At 41.1% G+C, this 19,570-nt stretch overlaps 1 protein-coding gene across 1 annotated transcript in view; it reads right to left on the minus strand.

The window, feature by feature from the left end:
* The window catches only part of KAT2B (K(lysine) acetyltransferase 2B), a 38,605-nt gene that overhangs the window by 14,062 nt on the left and 4,973 nt on the right, over positions 1-19,570 (minus strand). Inside the window, exons 3-10 of the mRNA XM_010160360.1 lie at positions 15,930-16,075; positions 15,329-15,418; positions 13,407-13,588; positions 11,042-11,233; positions 8,454-8,560; positions 6,561-6,686; positions 4,093-4,229; positions 2,469-2,677 (exon numbers count right to left, since the gene is read on the minus strand). Coding sequence (XP_010158662.1) covers positions 2,469-2,677; positions 4,093-4,229; positions 6,561-6,686; positions 8,454-8,560; positions 11,042-11,233; positions 13,407-13,588; positions 15,329-15,418; positions 15,930-16,075 — 1,189 coding nt within the window. The remainder of the gene's footprint in view (positions 1-2,468; positions 2,678-4,092; positions 4,230-6,560; positions 6,687-8,453; positions 8,561-11,041; positions 11,234-13,406; positions 13,589-15,328; positions 15,419-15,929; positions 16,076-19,570) is intronic.

Below are 19,570 nucleotides of genomic sequence, written 5' to 3' on the forward strand. Positions count from 1 at the left end.
ATAGGGAGAAGGCCATGACCCAACACCACACTGCTGGAGATCACAGTGCTGCTAAGGCTCCTAAACTCAGACAAGATCCCAGTGCTGCCTCTCCCAAGAGGCGCTTACCCCTACATAGGAGAGGTAAAACAGTCTAGACTGGTGCTGGCCCTCACAAGTGCTGTTTCCCTCTGAGGAACCCAGAAGTCATTCCAAGATCAGCCTCCTGTGCCTGGAGACCAAAGTCCTGTCCAACAGTCCCCAGCACTGGGCTGTTTGTGCTTCAGGGACAGCACAGACCCAGCACCAGCAGCGTTTGCTGGCACCAAGAGAGTATTGCCTAGGGAATGCTAGTGAGCCTAAAAGCAGAGGAAATGTTTTCATAACTGCTACAGCTATAATACTGGGCACAAAGACAGAGGCTGATGTCACTGGTGGTGGAAAAAAGCTCTTCCACAAACCAGGCTGTGTAGTTGGCGGTGATTGGCTCAGTTAGAGCTCCTCAAGGTCTCTGCTGACACACAACAATGAGCCCACGGGCATCCTCCACTGTGAAGTGGTGCGGTCAGTACAGGCAAACCCCTAGGCTATCATCAGGCATGGGCCGTTCAGAGGCAGAAATTTGGGGAGAACACAGTGGTCAAAAGGAAGCAGACTCTACAAGAAACACAAGGGTGGAAAAGTGGACGCTTCTGAAGAGACCCTCTCTTCATGCTTCAGCAGCTGAGGCAGAATTTGGTCAGAACAATAGGGTAGGTGGAGGACCATGGGCAACATATGCACGATGCTATGGCCAGTGTGTCTCTTTTCAAGTGCTTGTGGTGTAGAGTTGCACCCAAAGCAAGACAGGAAACTTGCACTGATAAAGAGAAAAGCAACGTGCTTGGGTGAGAGGTGATATCTCCCATGTGACTTTAATGCCACTGTCCCTCATAAATCCCACAAGTTCTTAATATTGAAAAATTTCACTCTCTGCTGCCATTTGGCTCACCATCTCCACAGACAGAGGATGGAGCAACCTGCTAGTTAGTACAGGCCTGGAAACCACTAATAAGCAGCATAATTACTTCCTGACTTTCAGTTCTAACATTCAAAAGTACAAGATAGGTAGGTAGGAGCCTTCCCCACAGGCCCACGCCCTGTATTGGGTTTGTGTTGCAAGGTTTTGGTAGCAGCAGGGACTACAGGGGTGGCTTCTGTGAAAAGATGCCTGAACCTTCCCCTACATCCAACAGAGCCAATGCCAGCCTGCTCCAAGATGGACCCACTGCTGGCCAAGACCAAGTCCATTAGCCAAAGTGGTAGCACCTCCGGGATAACATGTTTAAGAAGGTGAGAACACTACTGCACAACTAGGAAACTGCAGCCAGAGAGAGGAGTGAGAATATGCGAGAGGAACAACTCTGCAGACACCAAGGTCAGGGGAGAAGGAGGTGTTCCAGGTTCCGGAGCAGATTTCCCTGCAGTCTGTGGTGAGAGGGCAGGCTGTCACCCTGCAAACCATGGAGGTCCACAGTGGAGCAGAGATCCACCTGCAGCCTGGGGAAGACCCGAAAGCGCAGCAAGGGGATGCCCGAAGGAGGCTGTGACCCCGTGGGAAGCCCACGCTAGAGCACGCTCCTGGCAGGAGCTGTAGACTTGCGGAGAGATGAGCCCAGGCTGAAGCAGGTTTGTTGGCAGGACTTGTGACCCCATGGGGGACCCAGGCTGTATCAGGCTGCTCCTGAAGGACGGCACCCCGTGGGAGGGACCCACACTGGAGCAGTTCATGAAGAACTGCAGCCTGTGGGAACGACTCATGTTGGACAAGTTTGTAAACAACTGTCTCCCGTGGGAGGGACCCCACACTGGAGCAGGAGCAGAGTATGAGCACCACTCCCACTGAGGAGGAAGGAGTGGCAGAGACAATGTGTGATGGACTGACCACAACCCCCATTCCCCAGCCCCCTGTGTAGCTGGAGGGGAGCAGGTAGAGAAATGGGGAGCAAAGCTGAGCCTGGAAAGAATGGAGGGGTGGGGCTAAGCTGATTTAAGATTTAGTTTTTATTTTCTCATTATCCTCCTCTGATTAGATTCGTAATAAATTAAAGTAATTTTCACCAAGTCGAATCTGTTTTGTCCATGACCATAACTGCTGAATGATCTCTCTGTCCTTACCTTGACCCATGAGTCTTTTCTTGTATTTTCTCTCCCCTGCCCAGCTGAGGAGGGGGGAGTTATAGAGCAGCTTTGGTGGGCACATGCTCTCCAGCCAGACCACCAGCCCACAAGAAGAGGCCACTTGTCATTAATACAGCCACTGAGATAGTACCTGGGTACAATCCCATTAGATTGGCCAGGAGTTATGTAGGCTTGGAAAGATAGGAAAAGGGTAGCATGGGCAGAGCTGCCCTCCATACCACCCAGCTGGCCCCTTCCTACACCACTGCCTGCAACCAGCACCAGCTCTCTCCATCTCACCCACCAAGCCCCTCTCTAGCAGTACTCACGGGTCAAAGACCAAGCGTGTGATGTACTCCTTCGGCATTCGAGGCAGCTGATGGGAGAACACATTCTGCAGACCAACCAACCACATCATGATCTTCTTGTTGGGCTTCTGGTTCAGGGAGTTGCCGACCACGTGGAACTCGATCACCCCCCTGCGCTCCTCCAGCCTTGCTGCCTCATCCCGGGCCGAGTGCGCCGAGAGGAAGTTGGTCTGTACCTCACACAAGAGGAACAAAAACCCATTTTGGAGATTTCACATCCTCTGATGGAAGAGTCTTAATGAAGCAATAAATGAAATCCCCTCTTTTTTCCAAGACATCTTTTTTACAAAAACAGAGCTGCCAATTACTACCTTCTTTTAGCAGAAGTGACACCATCAAATAAGCTGGATATAAGTCTACGCTACAGTGAACAAAGGCTTATTCAAATTTTTCGGGTAAAGACTGGGTAACAGCAATGGTTATGACACAACAAGTTCCAAAGTCTCTCGAGCGACAGCACACATCCAGTTGAAGCCTGTGCCATTAAGACTTCATACTTTCTTTAGTCTAGCCAGCTTGGACAAAAGTAGTGGATTTGCCTACACATGCTGCAAATTAAATATTGTAATAGTGGTGCAGGCGAAGTCGTATTTTATCATTTTAGTAGTGCTTTCCGCTACCTATGCCGCTATTATCAGAGCCTAAAAAGAACATTTTCATTCCTACTGATTTTGCTGTCACATATCTAGCAATTGCATTCATATATTTGAATGGAGATTAAATTAATACAGACAATTTATTTAACTTTTTTTTTTTTTGTAGGATCATTTTACAATGCCAAAGCATCTCTGCATGTACATACTGTTTACTTTTTAGAACAAAGTTTGGCTTCTGGGTTTCTAGTCACTGCCAGCCCCAACAGCCAGACTGGCACAGCATTTGTAATATGCAGAGCCATCAGTCACAGTATATAGTTTGAGTAAGTAATGTAGGTGGTTCCAAATCTTCAGCAGTCTCTAGCTAAACCTTGGCAAGCAAGAGCTGCTGGCAAAACACAGCCTGGCGAAGAGAACAGAAGGAGGAAAAGCCAGCCAAAAAAAAAAAAAAAAAAAAAAGAGGAATGTGCAATTCTGTACATGGCACAATTCTGCAATTCTGTTTGTTTTTCTCTTCTAGCAGAAAAAAAAGAGCAACTATAGAAGACAGAGCAAAGAACTGTTTAGATCAGCCCCTCTGCACTAGACAGAGGTTTAACTTTGGATCTTTCATTCTGCTGCAATACTTGAACCCCATTTACTTTGTCTCATGAGCTACATCTATGATTAAAAATAAAAAGCATGCTCTGGAACTGTTCTGTAACAGAAGTACCTTGTAAAATAACCTGGGATCTACTTTTTTTACTATGACTAACTTCCAAGTCTCTTTGCTAACACTACATAGTGCACTAAAAAAAAACGTAGAACTATCCCTCACGTCAATGATGCATTTCATCAATGTTTTTTGCTCACCTAATCATACTCTTTGAAAGTCTCTTACTGACAGCATGGTAAGTTTTGTGGACTCTTAGTTTATCATGCTCTATCCATGCGGAACACTTACTGAAAACAGACCATTTGCAAACAGATCAGGTCTATATATTTCTCACCTCTGGCCCAAGCATCGCTGCAGGATCGGTAATCGTTGACATTACTTCATTGATTAACTCAATAGGAATATCACCTACAACCCTTGGTCTTTTTGAATCCTCCAGAGAATAGGGTTCATTATTTTTTCTCTTTTCCCCTATAAAATAATACCAGGACAAATTAGAATCACCAAGCCATCACAGGCTAGCACTATCAAGTCTTGCACTTCTAGTATATACTTTAATTCATATACCAACTTTGGAGATTTTTTTCCTTTTAATCCCTACAGAAAGGGAGAAAGAGAAGACAGGCAATCTGAACAATACTTATCACTGCTGCAATTTTGGTTTTGCATTGGGATATTAGCATGAAGCAGGATGAATATAGCTCTCCTTCTCCTAGACCTCTGTAAATTCACAGTGAAACTATTTGCTTTTCTTTCCGTTTCAGCATCCTCTGCAGTGAACCCCTGTGCTGCTGTCTTGGAAGGTCAGTGCTCAATACACAAATCATAGCACATACTTCTGGATAATTCCAGTGAATCCCAAAATGGGATTTCATGTTAAGTATCCATCATAGATTTCTTTCACCCTTTTTGTAAACCGAGCAGCACATACAGTCTAACACATCACACATATTTGACTTAGAAAATCCATATGAAGTTTCCAAATCAAAATATACCATGTTAATTATTAACTGCCCTACTAACTGCAGACCAACAAGTAATACAGCAAAAGCGACCCATTAAACAAGTTCATGAAAGAAAGTCCAGCAAGAACTAGTGGGTACAATAATACTGATAGAGCCAGTTGCTAGCTCAGGATTTAGCTAGGTGGCAAACTGCCAGGTACCAGGAAAGCATACAAACAGGAATATCACTCCGTGATCACCTTGCTCCTATATTCTTTCCAAAAAATTGTCAGAGCCTGGATGCAGAATTTTGCCTTTGTGATCAGCACTTAGCAGTGAGATAAGTTGGTTTGGCCTTGTTTGGGGTTTTCTAACCCCTAAGGAAAATCTACAACAGCTTTAAGATTTTGTTTCTAAAACACCCAGGTAGTTTAGGGCCCACTATGCCCACTATTTTACACATACAGTGCAGACTGCTTTTCCACAGCTATAGCACTCTAAATATATGAGGATCAAGCTGTTCATTCCCCTCCTCAGACTTTCCAGCGGTACAACTGTTTTCTTAACAATAGAATTTTATTGTTAAACTCCCTTCATTGTCAAAATGGTTTATCCCTATTCTTTATTTCTTTTTAAACAGTTATTCATATGTGAATGGGCCTTCCTTCTTATTTCCCAAGGGATTAATTTCTTGTTTTAAAACAGAAATTTTTGAAAAAAATTTGTCAAAACCTTTCTGGAAATCCAGGTAACAAAACCATTCCCAAATGCTCACCACTTCCTCCACAGATGTGTACCATTCGTGAATTCTAAAAGCATAATGAGATTCCACATACAACATTATTCACGCATTTATTCATTCCATTTATCATCAGTTTATTATTGTTTCTTCTAATTGTCTGAAACAGGGGTCTTAAAACTGATGACAGTTTCCTGAATTCCCTCAGAACCCCTTTAAAAACTAGTTTTGCATCTGTGTGTTTCAATTCGGTAGTGCTGAGGGCAATTCCAATGACAGCTCAGCTGCACAACTAAACAATTTGTTTGTCAATCCCATCCTTCTTTTCACACTCTCAAAGAAAAGAAAAATTCTTCTAGTGAGTACTTATTCTTCTGATCTGTAATAATAATAAAAAAATCTTCTACTTATTCCCACTTTTAAGACCATTTCCCAACTTGTCCTTCAAAGAAAGCTGCAGTTTAGGAGCTGCCTTAGGTTTCTCTGTAGCGAACATCGAGGCTAAAAATTCATTTTGCTGTTTCTACTTACATGAGGACTTACTTTACATGAGCTCGTGATCATCCCTCTGACCTACAAACTCTCTTGACAGACTTATTAATCCTGAGGTGTTTGAAAAAGGATTTATTAGGAGAATTTATGCTTTCAACAACCCTTTTTCCTCAAAAACTTTTCTTTTGTTTTTTTTAACCTGACCTCATTCGGGTTTTAAACTCAACCTGGTTGGTATGTTTGTGCTTTTCTTTATCGCTCAAATGTATGTAATTTCATACATGTTTCTTTCTTGAAATTTTAGCGAAAAAAAAAAAAATGCAGTGAACCCTTCCAGTCTGTCTCTATTGAAATCTTTTTTCTTGACTCACAATACATGCACATGTACTCCAAGTAAAGTGCTTTTCAACAACCTCTGACGCCAGCAGACCTTTCAAAATTTTTTTTTTTTTTTTTTTTTAAATACAGTTGCCATTTCTTCTAGTTAAACATTACCATGTGTGCGTACATGCCTTTTAGCAAAAACACCTCAAGGTCACCAATGTAGAATGAAGGCAATGGTCACCATATACTGCAACTACTGATAACACCAGCAGAAGCCCCAGAGCAAGTCTCCCTCTTTGTTACCTAGGTTTGGGTCAAGGGAAGAAGAAACTTTGCAAGCAGGACTCATATTCCCACTGTTGGGTTGCTCCAGAGACGAAGGACTTGCACTGTATGAAACAGATCTTGCAACAGGAGGAGGATTGATAACTGCAGTGGCATAAAAGAGAAATGCAAAAAAATCAGGACATGGAACCCGTTATGGTGCTGATTGAAGGCCTCACAACAAAGGGCCCAATTTCACACCCACCACCTGCCAAGTAACAGCTAATGCTGTGCAACAGAGCAATGCCACCAGTTCACAAGCAGAGACCTTAGAGCTTTATCTCAACGTATTTTTCTAAACTTTACCTAACGAGGGACTGTGCTACTGCTGAATGACAGACTTAGCTTTACTTCCTTGCAAATATCTGGCTTTATTATTCTGCAGTGCTGAGCACAAGCTAAGAAAACAAGCTTCCTTCACATACCTGCCAAGCCTGCTGGAGCTCAGCCTCATGAAAAGGCTTTTTGTAAGGGTCTATTGAGAAGCAAAATCTCATCATTCAGCTTCAGCTGTCCACTTGAACAGTGTTCAAAGACCAGTTGGACAAATCAACTTCAATAAAGGGAGAAGTTGTTACACCAGTTAAGAGGATGAAACTTATTTTAAAAAGACTAGAATCTCTCTCTAATATTATTTGGAAAAAAAAACCAAACAAACACAAAACAGAAAACACCAAACCAAAAACAAACCAACACTACTCATCCCAAATCATCCAGTTTTCATTTGTGTCAGGACTTTTTGGCAGGCAAGTGAGGGGTTGAGGCGACAGCTCGAAGCCCTGACACCTGCAGTCTTTCTCTTTGCACGCCTTTATCCTGGTGTCATCACCAGCAACAGCTCTTTTGTGCCACATTCATGCCAAGAATCCAGTACTTAAGGGATGCACATTAAAATCAAGCACTGCAGAAATTTACATGATACAATGAATTCTGAGAGCAACATGATTTTAGAGATGAAATGAACTTGTGCCTAAGGCATAATTCACCAGTTTGTGGTGAAGACTAGCCATTTCTCACCAAAAAAAGCCTGTATCTCTGTCACAGTGGAATTTCCCTACTAATCTAGGAAATTCATTATCAGATAAAGTGCTGGCATGATGGTTTTGTCAACTGATAATCAACAATTGTTTCAAAATACTGAATTATTGTAAAATACTGAATTAAATACCTTAGGTCTTGTGATTCCTAAAATACTGAAAATTGAAGTCAACCCATGAGTTGCGTAGACGGATTTTAAATACATTTGAGGAGAAAGGGAAGATGAAAGAAAACTATCATCAGTGTCTCCCTGCAATTTTAGGAATGACTTACACTTCAGTACCCTAACTGAGGAAAAGTAAATAAAGCGGCAGAAGAGCCGATGAGGCACATGGATAAGAAATAAAGCAAAGAAAAGCTATATAAAACCACGAAAATCAGTGCAAAGGCAATGGGACATCAGATGTGGAAGGTGTCTACATCCCCACTGTTAGTTCCCTACATCCCTGCTGCTAGTCAGACGACTGGCATGGCTCCTCATGAGAGGGGACCACTATCCAGCAGCTGACCCTCCGCAGTCATTTACTCACTGACCATTCTCACTTGCTCCCATTGAATGTACTTGTGCTGCTTGAATACTAAGGCGATTCGCCTCAGCACCCAGCCTGCCCCACTGGCAACTTCAATTAGCTGGATTGCATCATCAAAATAGGATCTTCATATGAGGAAGCACAAGAGTGTCAGTGCTTACTCAAGGCAAACTGACTTCAGTATGGACTGTTTATGAAGCTGTACATATAAGACTCGTTTCCTAGAATTCATCACTTTAAAGATAAACTACACGTTTATCTTCATATTCAGGTGCTCCCTAACTCATCACTAAATGCAAATTACCTGTCTGGATTCCCAGCTGGCCAGTTTGGGAAGTAGTCACCATGAAATCCTGATCCCAAATGGGAGAATTCTGGCTGTATACTTCTTCTTCCAGCATTGACAGAAACCTAGGCACAAAACCAGGTGAAATATTAACTTAATAGGATTATGTAAAACAGGTTCTTTTTCAGAATAAGCATTTTAAAATATTTTTAATTTAAAAAAAGTTGATGTTTCAGTAAGAAAATGCTGCTGGCCAATTCCTTTAAAAAAAAACAAACACACACAAAATCACAAGCCAGAGTAGGCATTAAATATCTTAATTCGGCAGAGTGCTTTCACCTATGAAAATTTATATTTGATCATAAGCAGTATTTATCTAATTTGCAAATGGAGAAAGAAACAGTTACAAACTGTATGTACATACTTTTACAGAACAAAACTGCGTAAGTAAGAAAGCTGTGAGTTGACAGATGCCAAGATACTCACATTGTACAGTGACGACAAAATACGTCTATATTGATAAAGCAGTGTTTTGCAGATGCACTTGCTTTCTGGCTCTTACAGATTTATAAAATCCCAGGGTTAGTTATTAACAATGCTCTTTGGAAGACATTTTCATTCCTTTAACATTTAATTGCATGTTTGTGCTTGCCTAACAGTATTTTTAATCTTATTTTGGGACACGTACAGAACCAGTGTGATTTTAAACCTCTCAGCATTATTATATGTGAGAGAAATTCAACAGATCAGGCTATCCAGCAGGCCTGCCTTCACAGAGCTAATACATCTCAACAGCAAGATAGGCGCTTTTCCTATGTTGCACAAAAGGGCTTTTCAGACCAGAAGTTGACACGGCACATTTTTATTCTCTGGAGTCATCTATACGTATAGAAACTGCCCAGCTGAAACCAACAGGACTGTTGAGTAAGACTTTCTTAAACAGGGTAAGGATTTTGAGGATCAAGTCCTACTCATGTATTTTATATATAGGCCAGTTATACCTGAGCACTGCAACGTGCAGTGTTTCCTGCCACCTACAGAGCTGATAACGGCTAAAAGGTTTGTGACAGCTATCTGACCATCTGTGACGGAGCAGGAGCAGCAATCAAACTTTAGCAGAGGCCACCTTCACAGGCAGCGCAGAGACTCTGCGTTCAGACCTCTTGGTGACTATCCCAGGCACACAGAGACATAACCCGTGGCCCGGGGAGGAGTGGGAGCCCCGCACTGAAACCAGGCACCGTGCTCTAAGCGGCAGGTCCTCTGCAGCGTTCACACTGCATAATGCCAGCAAGAAGACGAATGCTTCAGACAAGTACAGCCCGTAAAAGCTTTAAAACACTCTTCGTACTTCCCACAGATCATCAGCAAACAGTGCTTGTCTTTTTTTTTTTTCTCCAGCAGAATAAGAGGAACTGCAGTGAATAATACTGCTTTTCAAATTACTTTGCTAGGCTGTAAAAGGCAATGGAAACATAAGGGCGTATGCACACCTCCTTCCTCCGCAAATCTGCTCCTTGTGTCAGTGCACAGTTACATCTTTTTTTATACCTATTTCAGGGCTAGATCATAATCCTATTCCCAGATATACCCAAACATTCCTGTATCCATAACAGTCTACCCCAGAGACAGTTTATGCTTTTCAAAGTGGCAAAAGGAGCTATTAATAATAGTAGGAGCAACAAATCCTGGCTCTACCCAGCTTTGGAAAGCTCACGTTGTTTTTCATTCCACTGAGCACTAACCCACGCGAGCCCCAGACAGCAGCTTGCACAGCATCAGTGCCACCAGCTCTCCTGTTCAGTTCCTTTGTTGCTAGGAGGGACAGACTTTTAAAATATGGGCTAGAGAGCCAAGCCACCCTCACAAAATAAGGATGTTTTTCAAGTGCTACACTATTTCAACAGGAAGCATATAATGATCCCATTACCACCACCCCCCTTAACCACCAGTAAAATGTTTGAAATTAAGGCCTGTCAAAGTTGAGCATGTGTCATTCTCCTACATACCCCAATATGTAATTATTGTTGTTTAATTGTGAGAGGTTGTCATGAATATTCCAGTAGTGGAACAGGTAGTTAACATGAAATTCATGAGTGTCGGATTCACTGATGCAGCTTTATAGTGCTTTGTCAAGTGAACACATATCCTCTGGGGGTGGGATGATGACTTTGTTCCCTATTACAATGTTGAATTAAACCAAAATTCTTAGGTGTACATAACTCCAGTACAGCACTCCCTTTTTTACTGCTCCATCCCAAAAGCAGAAGCGAGCATGTGTTTGGAGATCTGGACCTGTGTTGCTTCTAAGGACTACAGATAAAGAAAGTAAGTGACCAATACTTGCTAATAGGCAATAAGCACAAACCCCCAGCAAGATGAATAACCCTTTTTATAAAGCAAAGCCCTAGGACAGACAGAGAAAACAAGTGGTTGTGTACATAAAATACACTACTTCAAGCTATGGCAGAAAAGCAAGCCGCAGTATCTACTTGTTACTGAATAAAAGGAGAAATGCTTTTAAGCTGCACATAATTTTTCCATTGCTGTGCCAAAGTTGCATACTACTGGTTAACCTTGAATGCAGGAACATTGTGACCCCTTACTTTGGAAAATGGGTGAGGATTAGTGTTCGTTTCTCTTGAGGAAGCTTGTCTTTCTCTTGCCTGGCCTGCTCCAGCAGTTGCCGTCTCATTACAGTAAAAACAGAGCGCAGCAAGGTCCTACCGAAAACCTGGGTGGTTTCATACCGAGGTAGACTGTCACAGAACTGAGGGACATTGCAATAACAAAGCCACCTGTAAAAGGGAAAAAAGCCAGGTAATTATCACCACCTAACATATGAATTAATGCAATAAAACCACTACCCACATCATTTATAATGCAGCTGAGAGCTATATGACCATCTAAATCAGTTCCACATCGTCAGGACAGAGTTAAGCAGTACTTATATTGCCAAATTTTTTTAAGAAATGACAGCCAAGTACTTTTAAGTCTCCATATATTCTTCTTCTCTGCAGTCTAGTTTCCACAAAGTGCTCTTGTTCCAAACAGTTATCACAAATCACATAAAATTTGTGTTGATATCAGGGATTCTCTACACAGCTCATTCATTCAAGCCTCCCACATCTCCTGCCTGCACCTCTGAAGACCCTTAGCCTGGCTCATTTTCTCCTCTTTAAACTTCTGCATTTCCCAACATAGACACAAAAGGGGCAACCCTTCAATCTCCATGCCGATCCAACTGGACTCCCACTCTGCTCTCCCACCACCTGGCTTCTTCCCATTACACTCTGACACTTTAATTTACCAGTAACTCCCTCTGCAATGAGTTTTGCATTAAGTAGTACATGTGAAAATACAGCATGCTGTGTTACTCTTCTTGGAAAAGGGATCATGGTACTGAAGAGGTAGATCAGAAGTACACTGACCATGTAGGTCTCGATAGCTGTTAATTTTATAAACAAGATTTCAGTATCTGTGTGGAAGTGAACAGTAAATGGTATCTGTAGCTTTAACAGAATCAGACCACAACCATTACGAAAGCTCCAACTGGGGAAAAAAAAAATGTTAAGAATTGGATGCAAACAGACTCTGCTGGATCCTGCACTGTTTTTCTCATCCAGAACCAAAGTACAGCCCATCTCAAAACACTCTCCCAAACTCTCATGTCTTAATCTTTGCAAACACAGGAGTTGCAAAAGAGTTGTCAGATACAGATGTTCACAGACCTCTACTCCCTGTTCTTGAGTGATAAAGCACACTTCTCGAAGCACATGGAGGCATGTGAAACTGATATCGGTTCACTCATCAGGTTTTCAAATGAAGTCGGTGACTGCAAGAATTCACGAGGTGCAGGCAGGAGGGTTTGAGAAACAGCAAGTGACAAAATGATTAACAATAAAAGTCACCAACCAGAGCCAATGCTAACTATTGATTCCTAATAAAAGTTGACTTCAACCAACCCTGGCTGACATCTTTAGCACAAACAAACCGGGGGGAAAGACACACCAAACATGGTCTTAGGAGCCCAATGGATTATCAGTAACTGTCCTTTACGCCAGGGAGGCAAGTGAGAGCATCCCGGTCAGACACAGACACGGCACAGTTTGCTGTATCACCAGTCACAGTCTCAACTCACACCAGGACTTGCTGTTCTCTCTCATGGAGCTGTTTTTCAGAGGAAAGGCCACCAGAAAAGCAGACAAAAGGCACTGCTCATCCTCAGCCAGGAAAAGCATCCCCAGCCATTCCTAGAAACAGGTATATTGACAGGGACAGTAGTAACTGCTCACAGGCACCAAGTTAACTGCTGCGTGCACTGGCAGGAACCTTAACTGCTGTCTCTGTGCTAACTGAAAAAGGCATTGCACTACCATTATGAGAAAAACAAAATTAAGAGACCTGGTTTTTTACCCTTGCTCTTCTCTCCCCAGTTATTCCTTTGAATTCTGACCATGTATTGAAAGGTCACAAAAAGAACCATCACTTCCATCTATTCACCATTTAGCATTCAAGTACTTACAAAATTATTTTTATTTTTCAAATCTTCCATGATTTGGTTTCAAACTGTGATGTTGTGCAATGCTCAATGTTATCTTCATTCTCTTCTGTTTTTATTTTTTAAAGTTGATTATCAACTTGCCTGAATTTTTAGGACACGAAATAGGGATCTTACACAAGGCTCATATCTTAAGAAGTCCAAGAGCAGCTCTGCAAACACAGGATGTGCAAAAGCATTGTTGGATACAGATGCTCACAGCCTCTACTCTCTGCTCTCAACGGATAAAGCACATCTCTCAAAACACAAGCATGTGTGTGAAGCTCTGATATCGTCTCACTAAAGTCATCACGTTTTCATATAAACTCCACAACTGCAAAAATTCACAAGGTGCACCTACAGCGTACAGGTACTGATGTATCCCTGAAGTGTGTACGTGCCACGTTTGTAACAAGCAAAAGCAGCGTTACCTGGTATAATTCACTTTATACCCCGCAATATCATCATTGGGTGATCTTAGTCTTCGCTGAGAAGGTGTCTCCAGATGCCAGTAGTTAATGCGGTTCAGAAACATTTTAGCCAGTTCCACTATCGTTTGCCTTTCCTTTGAGGGTAAGTGGCTAAATTTGTACTGCACAAAATTATTTACACCCTTAAAACAGAAGAAAATGTTTTATTATTTAGCCATAATTTTTGTAGGAGTGTCCTTGAACATTCCTCACCATGTTTATTAACCCTGAACTTAAATGGGAAAGAAAACAAATATCAGAGGACCATGAACTCCTTGCTCAGCTAATCGTGTAGCTGCTACAAGCTGGTTCCCCTGTACACAGCAGCAGGAACACCCAGATGTTTTTATTCTATCCACCTCCAGCAGCTGACTTAAAGAGAGAGAAGGAAAATTCTTAATTTTTCCTTGTTTCTTAAAGTAAAACAACTTTGCCAGGGGACAGAGAAAGATCCAGTAGGCTTTCTTCTATATGCTCACATACGCACAAGTTTGCTGATAACCATGATGCATGATTTATTTCCTTTCTAAATCAAGTATCACCTATAAACCTCTCCAGCTACTTTTCGAAAGTAGATTAGGGCTTGTGGACTTCTGGGTAAGTTTGTGTCTACACAGCATATTATTTCTTTAAGAAGTGCCAGTATTTCACAAGTATGTCCCCTCATTGCACTTGGTACACTGTCCACTTTTAAAAAAACTACTGCAGATAGTTAAAATGTGTAACTAAAAGTACCATACCTATGTATTACAAATTAATTAAAATACTGATGTTTAGCAACTAATGTTGTGTGACTGAGATGCCGAACTGCTAAAAACAGAATTTAAAATATCCATCTATTTTAAGGGAAAATTATTTCAAAAACTGTAAGAAGAATCACCTTTTCATCTCCACACTTTACTTTCTTAAGCAAATTGAACAGTAGGAAGAATTTGACAAAAAAATTGTTGTACAAAGCTTTTTAATAATATATTTTAAGGACTAGGAGTGTATGGAGATTACATTCACCTGTTTGTTTATATTCAGTCTAAGGGAGAACTTAAGCTGAGGACTTCCCACAAATTCAGCCATAGTGTTTTGATTTTTCTAAATTATAAGAAGTGTGAGTTGCAAGGAAATAATTACTACACATAACAGTCTTCACATATAAAATATCCTGTTTAATAATAGAGCATCCATTCATCAACTGATGGGAAAACACTGAGCTCCTGTTTCAGTGAGGTATTTGAGCCTCTGCAGTGTCTCACTGAAGCTAATGGGCACACTTGTATGCCAAAAGTGCATTCTCAGGAGCTTGCTGAACCAACTCAATTTGTCATATGTTCTTAATCCATGAGAGTTACAAAACACTCAGTTATTCTTTGGTTTCAGCTTTGGTTTTTGTTGTGTAACCTTTGAAAGGGAAGGCTATGATCTCACTGAATTGGACTGCAACATTTTCATAGCTTTACAGAAGACAAGTGTCATTTTAATATTGGATTTCAAAACTCCAACAGCATTTTTCATCACTTGAAACAAAGAAAGATAAGAACTGCCACACATAAGAGCAGTATTTTAAGTTCATTCCCTAAAACCACAAGAAAAAAAAATCTGTTTCATTAAAGGATACGATGAATGATGAAAGAAGTCAAATACTGTAACTATTGTGCCAACTCTAAAGGAGAAGCAGCAGCAGAAGTCTCCTACAGTCCCCTCCTTTGTCCTAAGTAGTACACAGAAACATCTGGAAACTGCCTAAAATCCCATGTTTTCAAAATCAGTGCCTACATTTACCAAAAAAAAAAACCAACCAAACAAACAAAAAAATCCCAACAACAACAAAACCAAACCAAACAACACTCAAAAAGCCCCACACAGACTAAACCCATGTGTTAACCGTTTACCTGTTCAATGCTAGGTTTCTCAAATGGGGGACTTTCCAAGGATCCTTCTACTACAGGTTTTCCCATCTGTAAAATGCACTTCCTCAAAAGCTGTTAAAAATATAATATTTTTTTGTTAGCATACTTGCATACATATGGTCAATGGAAGTCAAAAGTGCACAACTGGAAGTAGTGTTCAGAATCTCCTGGCTATACATCTGCTTGTTTAGTCATCTACATTTATAGCTACTAAATTTCACTGTGAATTCATCTTCTTTGAAATGTATATAAAAGGCTTCTCTGAGCAAATGTCAGCAGCTAAATCAGCATTTATGTCAAATGACTTTTCCCTATGTGTAAGTGAAGAGGGTAATGCTTGCACGTGGCAGCAGTTTATAGGTGGGACTCAGAGTCAGGTCCTGAACCATTTGGATGATTTTTGGAGTAAGACACAGTATATTGCAAGTACCAAAACATCTAGCCAATAGTTACTTACTAGAGCATCACACCAGAGGAAAAAAGTCTCGCCAGATAAAGTCAATACATATATGAGGGGCAGTGAAATTGGCTTATGTGCGGGAGTGTGAAAAACCCGAGAAGATACTACAGAAGTTCAACTTACTTTGAACAGGTAGAAATAAACTTGCTTGGTGTCCGCGTCTTCTTCTTTGTGGACACAGGTGAACAGATACTCCACATCCAATACAATCCCCAGGAGCCTATTCATTTCTTCTTCAGACACATTCTCCAGGTGAGAAACATGAGTAGCTAAACAAAACAAAAATCCAAACCTATAAAAAGCCTACCGAGAGAACCGATAGCACGAGTATTCCCCAGGGTAACTCAGAGTAAGCCCTAATGGTGAAGGCACTGATCTGTTAATAACCTATTTGAACAAAATGTCTTATCAGAGGTAACTGAAATGTGTGCCACATCAGAGCAATTTGTAAAGGTAGTCCAGGGTGGTAATTCCCACAGCAGAGGAAGGATGGCTGTTTGGAATCACAGTGTCTGTTAACACTCCAAACAGACCACACACATCTTGTCTGTATTAATATAACTAACTACATATATTTTTGTCCAAGAGCTATGTTTTTGAGACAAAGTTTCTTGACTAAATAAAATAATTCCTACAAATTAAGTAATCCAGTTGTTGATACAAGTAGCATCTTGTTCCATGAAGATTTAAAAAAAAAAATCTCCATAACTAGGCTTTTTGTGTTAAACTGGGCATTAGTGACTAAGTCTCATACTTTGATATCATGTAAAGTTAAACTATGCTTTGTGCACGCTGTATTAACAATGCTTCTGGAGACTGTACATGCTCATTTGTTCAGAAGTTTATAAAAAAAGCATCTTTTGAGGTATCATGATTTCCAGGTGACAAACTCACTTTTCTCATCTCCAAAATTAAATACAGTTCCACATATATAATTTTCAAAAGCTTGAGGTTTGTACTCATGAAGCAGGACATTCATTTCCAGCTGGTTTGAACAACTGGCCCCAGGAAGACAGAAGGCCATTTAAAATAAAAAGTCAATTCCCAGAAAGAAGTTACTTGCATTACAAAAAGCAATGATTTTAGCTGACTCCAGGCCAATGTACATGGTATGCATATCCTTTCTTCTGAAAGGACAAGAAATATCCTCTACAAGAAAAGGAAACTTATTTAAAAGTTTGGGCATATCAGTTTTTATATATTTTAATAACTTGTATCAATATTTACATCCTAGATAATTATTACATTATCCTAGATATGCCAATGTGATTAGGACTGGGAAGAAATTTTCAGCATAAATCTGATTCTTTAAGGGGAGAGAAACTGTGGAGAAATAACACTTGACTTGAAAATGATCATACTTACTGGCCACACAGCAAAGATGGCTTGTGTTGGAAAGTTTGGTATGACGCCTGCCAAAACCTTTAAATTCAATAAATTTGTACAGCTTCAAGTAAAAAGGATACCATGGCTCAGAACGTTAAAAAGATACCAGCAATCATGTCCACTTAAATGAACATTTAGAATATAGTATCTTAAGTTCTGAGCATATACTCCGAACTGAAAGGGGGATGGTCATCATGGGCTTTCTTTAAGGACAAATAATCATCACTGTGGGCAGAATTAAGCTATTTCTTTTGTGTCCTTGAGACAAATATGAAGGTTTAATATTCCCAGTTGTCTGTTCTGATCTTGTAAAAGTAACTTATTTCGTCCTAGATTAGCACTGCGTTAGAAATTGATAACATACTAAAGAAACCTTGCACTTAACTAACAAATCACAAAATCATAGAATAGTTTAGGTTGGTAGGGACCTTAAAGACCATCTAATTCCAACCCCCTTGCCATGAGCAGGGACCCCTTCCACTAGACCAGGTTGCTCAAAGCTTCGTCCAGCCTGGCCTTGAACACTTCCAGGGATGGGGCATCCACAGCTTCTCTGGGCAACCTGTTCCAGTGCCTCACCACCCTCTCTGGGAAGAATTTCTTCCTTAGATCTGATCTAAATTCACACTCAGTTTAAAGTCTCTTGTCCTGTCACTACAGGCCCCTGTAAAAAGACACACACACCAGCCTTCTTGTAGGCCCCTTCAGGTACTGGAAGGTGCTATAAGGTCTCCCCAGAGCCTTCTCTTCTCCAGGCTGAACAAGCCCAACTCTCTCAGCCTGTCCCCATAGCAGAGGTACTCCAGCCCTCGGAGCATCACTGTGGCCTCCTCTGGACTCTCTCCAACCAGTCTATATCCTTATGTTGAGGGCCCCACAGCTGGATGCAGTACTCCAGGTAGGGTATCCCACAACCTGCTGGCCACACTGCTTTTGATGCAGCCCAAGATACAGTTGGCTTTCTGGGCTGCAAGCGCAGAAGAAGCCATTTCATCGTTTCCATAACAATACTGAAAGTTAGCTTGACTACTTAGAGGCCATATATAAACATTTTATTAAACTAGATAATTATTACCCATATGGTGAATCTAAAAGTAATATAAGCGTATTACCAGTATGTATTTACTGCCAGTTATCATTAACAACAGAGTCACAATGTTTGCACACCAGTCCAACAAACTATCTTTCTTTGGAACTTCACAGCCGATTCCCAAATTCTTGTGGCCATTAGTAAATGTTTTAATAAAATCAAAGCCATAGTACACTGACATCAAATACTGAGTGACTAGAGTCAGACAGTCCCATTCATCTTCATTGCCGAACTGGTACATCCTTCCTCAGCTGTTGTTGCATTTGCAAAATAATAAATTGAAAAAAAAAAGAAGTAAGTCACAGGTATAGCTTGCTATAGCATACAGAAGAAGAAAGCAAGCAGAAAAGCCAAGGCCAATGCAATACGAAGACCTGAAATATAGAAAATTAATTATTTTAGTTGTGCAGCTTCAATAAGCAAGTACTTGAATCTATGAATTAGGAGCAGTTGCAAAACAGACTCACAAGGAATGTGACCATAGTTTATCTCAAAATCAGTGTGTGCATAAAGACCCTAGTAATATACACAGGACAGGCAAACCAAGAAATACTCAAACACGCTGCGTGAAGGTGCATAGCAGGAACTGAAGACAGTGCCAGGCCAGGAATGGGGGGGAGGTGGTAAGAGAGTCTGAGAGTGTGCAGAGCGTACTAACACATGAATTAACAAGCTCTAAAAGGGCACTAGACTCAAGACTGAAAATGTTTACCACAGGAAAATGCACCTTGTGATACAGGAGAAACGAACTAAATATAAAAGGGGAAGAGCCTCTGCCTATGTAACACCTGGCCTAAAGGCTGGTGAAGTGTGAATTCTCCCAGCACACAGTTCAGTCATCACTTCACAGCGTCAGGGTAGTGACCCAATATATGACTGAAATAAAAGTAAATACTCATTAAAAGCCCAGTATAAAGCCAAGCTGTGGGGCTGAGCCACACACAGAAGAATATGAGTTGTACATAAGCAGACAGAAATGAGCTTGGTAAGCTAATACACACCACCAGATTTGTGCACCAAAACCAGCACTGGCTTGAAGACTGAACTATACCCCCAAAAGGAGATGTCTCAAGGAACACTAATGCCTAGGATTACCTCTGGAAGAAAATAAGAAATTTTAAAAAGGCAAAAAACCCGAACATCCTACATTTTACATTAGACATGGCTTTAACCAGTACAGGAATTTCTACATCACTATTTCAACAGCTCTCTGAGGAAGAGAAAATTCAGCGGAGATGATAACCTGAAGTCTGCACACCTTGAGGTCAGCCTGCTTTGAAAGGCATTC

The sequence above is a fragment of the Eurypyga helias genome, unplaced genomic scaffold, assembly GCF_000690775.1.
Source record: "Eurypyga helias isolate BGI_N326 unplaced genomic scaffold, ASM69077v1 scaffold22411, whole genome shotgun sequence".
Lineage (NCBI taxonomy): Eukaryota > Metazoa > Chordata > Aves > Eurypygiformes > Eurypygidae > Eurypyga > Eurypyga helias.